General features: G+C 63.4%; 1 protein-coding gene across 2 annotated transcripts in view; it reads right to left on the bottom strand.

The window, feature by feature from the left end:
* The window catches only part of PRRX1 (paired related homeobox 1), a 73,622-nt gene extending 68,582 nt beyond the window's left edge, over positions 1-5,040 (bottom strand). Inside the window, exon 1 of one of the 2 annotated variants that reach the window (XM_019530816.1) lies at positions 4,575-5,038. In XM_019530816.1, the coding sequence (XP_019386361.1) occupies positions 4,575-4,815 (241 nt within the window). In that variant the 5' untranslated portion in view covers positions 4,816-5,038. Of the gene's footprint in view, positions 1-4,574 lie in introns of both variants that reach the window. The other variant, XM_019530817.1, reaches the window with a different exon arrangement.
* Between the last annotated feature and the right edge of the window lie 26 nt (positions 5,041-5,066).

Below are 5,066 nucleotides of genomic sequence, written 5' to 3' on the forward strand. Positions count from 1 at the left end.
ATCACGGCTTGCTCTGTAAATGTTTGGATACGGGCTGGAAGAGGGATGGCAGAAGGCGATCCTTATCCAAACAGCCTTTTAACCTTCCAGGTCTCCTGGCCCCGCAGGAGTCTGCCCTACGTCTTATTAATGACTCTGGCGATTTACGCGGGGACGCGACGGCGAGCAGACAGACGCGCACGTGCAGCAGCGCGGGGAGCTCTGAGGGATTTCGTCCCCAGGTGACATCTCGGTGCCTCTGGCCATCTCCCCGGGGGCAGCTTCGCAGTGGCTGCGTCTCCTCCCCCAAACCCCGTTAAAGATGCACAGATTTCGAGGACCCGTGCATGCCTAGCGACTGCGGCTAGAGAAAAGAGGAATTAACACAATAATTTATTCTTGTTAGGATTATTATTCCTCCGAATAAATCAACAGTTGTTTGCTGCGGAGACACCTGTAGCTACAGAGCGCAGTAGTGAGCCGGGGGATCCTGGCAGCCCAGCAGCTGAGAAAGCGCTGAAATCCGGCTACCAGGCTGATGACTTGGGCATCACTCACTCTACCTGCCTTTCCTGGCACCGATTTAGACCCCGCGGCGGCCCAGATTCAGGCGCTGGGAGGATTAATCCCGAGGGCTCTTTCAGCCAGACGATGAGCCACCCCCATCATCGGTTTTAGTCCGCTAGGAAGCCGGTGGCGATCAAAAAGGTATGTTTGTTTGCCATAAGCAGGGCTTCGTCGAAGCCGCAGCGCATCCTGATTTTAAAAGGTCAGTCTTTTCTTCGGACGGATTTATGGATCTGCGGAGGAAGCCCTCCAGCTCCTGCTGAAATCTCTGTCCACGGGTCTTCTTAATCATCGTCATCATCAACTCATAATAATAAAGCAAAAAAGCAGAGTTCCTGCATTGGCATAAACAGATGGTGGGGCTGGGAGGGACGGGTCCTCATGAATTTAGGGCCAAACGTGCCGCACGATGTTCCCCAGACTGCCCCCAGGGGCCGCGACTCCCTTCCCCGGGGGAGCTGCTGATCTTCATGCCCCTGGGGCGCGCGAGCCCCGGGGCCGGGCTGCTCCGTTTCACGCCAGCGGCGGAGCTTGCTCCAGGCGCCCCGCAGAGCGCTTCCCTCCGCAGCTGTGACACCGGCCCGGCGCCGGGTACTCCCGCGGCTGCGCTCCTTCTCCATCGCCGCTCACTACAGGTTTCACAACCCCCCGGGCCCCTCCGAGCCGCCGCCCGCCGCCCGGACGGCAACGGGGAAGCCGGTGGGGCAGTGAGAAGTGTGCGCAGACCTCTGAGGTCCTCTCTGTGTGCCCAGTGGGGCGACCGTCAACCAGAGAAGGAGCTAAGTGGTCACAGGAGACGGGACACAGCTGCTTTTTAAAAAAATACTGTCGTGTAGAGACATCGGAAGGAAACAGGAGAGCAGTCTACATAAAGCCGCCCTATGCCCCTAAATAAATGCTCCTGACGGGCCTAATTGATCTTTGATCGATGGAAGCTCGGGCTTAGATTTCAAGGAGAGCCGTAACACTTGGTCATGGCAGTGTCCCGTTCAGGGTGAAGTAGGTGCTATGCTAAGGGGGCCCTAAAAGCAGGTTTCTTCGCTTTCCCAAGCGCCGCTGTTTCCTACACTGTCAGTCCCTCCCGGGCCGGGGAAGCTGGACTCTTGTGTCCCTGAGCTCCGGCTTTACAAAACGGAATTTCCTTCCAAGGGGCGTTTTATCGCGAAATAGACTGGTTTAGGCTGCGGGTGGGGAGATGAAAAAAGCGACGCCAACCAGGAGAGAGGGAACAGATAGGCTCCGACGAGGGATAAGAACTCATTTCTGAACCTAGATCCCAGGAGATAAGTATCCTTGCGGCCTCCTCACATCTGATGTGAATTTACTGGAATAAACCTATCCGGCCTATCGGGCAATGTATTCCTAGGCAATAAAATGCGTGTTAGCGATCACAGACAATATTTCTGTCCCCGGAGGGAAGCGCCGCGTCCTCCCACCCCGTTCCCTGACAACAATCCCCTCTCCTGCGAGGCGGCGCCTTTGGGATCCTTGTGGTTTTGCTTGTAAAAAGCGATTGCTTTATGCCAGATACCCCCCTCCCCCCCAGATCCGCTCCCGATCCGTGTTCAGACGTTTCACGCCGGGTGTCAGTGCTACAGACTCAATTATCGTCGCTGCCCTCCGATGATTAATATCTTCCCTTTAATCTTCTGCCTCCTGACTAATCGATTTCTTCCAACCCGCCTCAGATTGGTTTCCGTGGCCGGTGGGGAAAGGGGGGCGGACCGGGACGCCCACCCCGCACGTCAGTTTGGTGTCTCTAATTGACTTTTAGTCTACCTTTTTATGGCGACATGTGTTTCTAGCAATGATCTTATTAGGACAAGCTGGCTGCACTAATTTAAAGTTATAGAAGGTGGAAGACGGAGCCGCTTTATAGGAGCCTGAACACCCCCACCTCCGCCAGCGACACAGAAACCCGCTGCCTGCTGAAGGGCACTGGGCTGGGGGGGTCCCAGAGAAGCAGATAATCGCTGGGATCATGGGAACCAGCGGTGCGCGTCTGTCTGGTCGCGGGTAAAGTTGTAACTCAAAAGGCTGGGAGCTGCACTTCTGTCGGCGCCTCCTAGCAGGGCACAGGTACTGCGGAGCAGCCTCCAGCGGGGTCCCCCAGCGAAGATGGCTGGGGACGGGGAGCTCAGGAGGCTCTCGGCAGCTGCCGATTAAAGCAAGTGAAGGATTAGGAGCGGGCTGGGGGCCTGATCTGGGCAAGGAGAGGGGAAGCGAGCCGCGATTCCCGATCCGGGCCCGGCGGGGAAGACGCAGATCCCCGTGCCCATGACCCCCCCGGGGGAGTGCGTCTCCCGCCTGCCCTGCTCGCTGCCCCGAGTGACTGCGGGGCGGGGAGGCGGCAGAGCTGGGCAGCGGGCTGATCGCGGGGCTCCCCTTGTCCCCTGCTGCCCGGCATGCAGGCGACGTCCCTCGCCCTCCAGCGCCTTGAGGAGCGCCTGTGGGGGGCGAGATCCCAAGCGCATTTACACGTCGGTTCAAGGCAGCGTCCCTGGCTGGCTGGTGTGGGTCCTGCCGCCCCCCGGCCCGGGCGGCGCTAAGGGGGCGGGGGCGGGTGCGGGGCTGCTCCATCGCCTCCCGGCGCAGCAGCCACAGAGCGGATCCCCCTCGGGCTCCGCATCCCTGCCCCCGGCGGCCACGTCTCTGCCCCGCGGCCCCCCTGGAGGGGACGCGCTAGGCCGGGACAAGGGCTTCTCCCGTCTGCCCGCAGCCTCCTCCGTCTGCCGGGAGCGCTTCGCCCCGGCGCCCGGCTTCGCTGCCGATCAGCCTCGTTTGCAGGGGACTGGAAGGGGGAAGCTGTCTTAAGTCATCTCCCGCCCCCCTGCCTAGGGTCCTTCTCGAGGCAGGCCCCGGCCCCACACCCCGCAGCCCGCTCCCTTCCAGGTTACATCGGTGGGGGGCAAAACGCGGCGAGATCCTGCCCCCTTCGGTTCCAGGGGCTTGGGCTGGAGGCAGTGGGGAAGGCCGGGGGGGCGGCTGGGGCCCGCCCTGGAGGAGCGGCCGGATCGGGCCCAGCCGCTTCTTAACTCTCCTAGGCGGGAGGGGGCTACACCCGGGCTTCGCAACGAAACAGGGGTGTCTGGGTGCTGGGCAGGCCCGGCTCGATCCCGAGTCCCCTCTGCAGACCCCGAGCCCGCCGTTACCCCCAGCAAAGCCTGCCCAGGAGGCCGAAGAGCCCTTCCAGCCCTGCTCCCCGCCCGCTCCCAGCCCCGCAGGGTCTCGGGCCCGGACTGAAGCGCTGCAGGCGGCTCTGCCTCGCCCTGGGCGCGGGGCTTTGTCCGGGAGGCAGCCGGGCCAGTGGCCCTTAGCAGTCGCGGACAAACAGCGGCTGACCCGGGGGAAGAAGGGTCCGGGTCTCCACCTTCACTGGGGGGTTCCTTCTCCAGCTCCTGCTTACTGGCGGGGAGAGGAAAGGGCGCTTCGAGGGGTATGCACAGGAATGAAGACGGGCAGGTTTCAGGGACGAAGGAAGGGCTGGGTCAGCCTCCCTCGAGCCGGCGGGGAGACGGGGCAAGGAAACGGGGTCCCGCGCTGGCATAAAGGCTGGTCCCTTGATGATCCCGATCGAGACTGAAGGTAGAAGAAGGCCCTAGAAAAAGGGACCAGGGTCTGCTTGGGGGAGATGGACGGAGCCAGCCGCGGGGCGGCCAGTGCGGTGTGCGTGCGACCCCCGCCCCGCGCCGCCCCGCGCCGGCACGAGATGCTCCTGACAGCCCCGAGCGGCGCGGCGCTGGTTTCCCAGCCCGGCCGCGTGCGGGGCGCTCGCTATCGGGGATTTCGAGGTGCTGGAAACCCTTGCTCGGCAGCTGCTTTGGATGCGCGGGTGGCCGCGCCAGGACCCGCCCGGGGCACTCCCGAGCGCTCAGGGGGCCCGCAGCGCCCTCCCCGCGGGGGCATGTGCAGAGCCCGCGCCGCGAGGAGCTGGGGACTCTCGTCCCGCAGCTTTGCCCCGTCCCCGCGGCCAGCGAGCGCGGGATCCCGCCCCGTCCCGCGCCCCGGGCCCGCACGCCGCCACTTACTGTCCGCCTGCGGCGTGTCGCTGCCGCTGGTCAGCCCCGGCGACTCCAGCAAGCTCCTGCTCGACTCCCCCACGCTCTCGTCGGCCTGAGCCGCCACCATGTCCCCGGCTTCCTCCAGATCCAGCAGGTGACTCACCGAGAAGTTCTTCTTGGCCTGTAAGTTGTCCAGGTGGCCGGGGCTCTCCAAGCGGGTGGCCAGCACGGCCTGTCTCTCCAGGACATGGGCATAGCTGGAAGTCATGGTTTCCCCGCAAGCCTTAAAGGGAAAGTGCAGGCAGGAGAGGAGCGGGAGAGCGCGGAGGAGGAGGAGGAGGAGGAAGAGGAGGAGGAGGAGGACGGAGGGAAGGGACGCCCTCCCCCCCGAGCAGCAGCACTGCCGGGGCAGCAGGGGCCCGAGCGATAATCCAGAGCCGCTCTCTGCCCAGCCGCTCCCAGGTCTCACGGAAGGGGGAGGAAAGGGGGGCGCCCGGCGACAAGGGCCATAAGCCGAGC

The sequence above is a fragment of the Crocodylus porosus genome, unplaced genomic scaffold (assembly GCF_001723895.1).
Source record: "Crocodylus porosus isolate Cpor-Errol unplaced genomic scaffold, CroPor_comp1, whole genome shotgun sequence".
NCBI classification, from domain to species: domain Eukaryota; kingdom Metazoa; phylum Chordata; order Crocodylia; family Crocodylidae; genus Crocodylus; species Crocodylus porosus.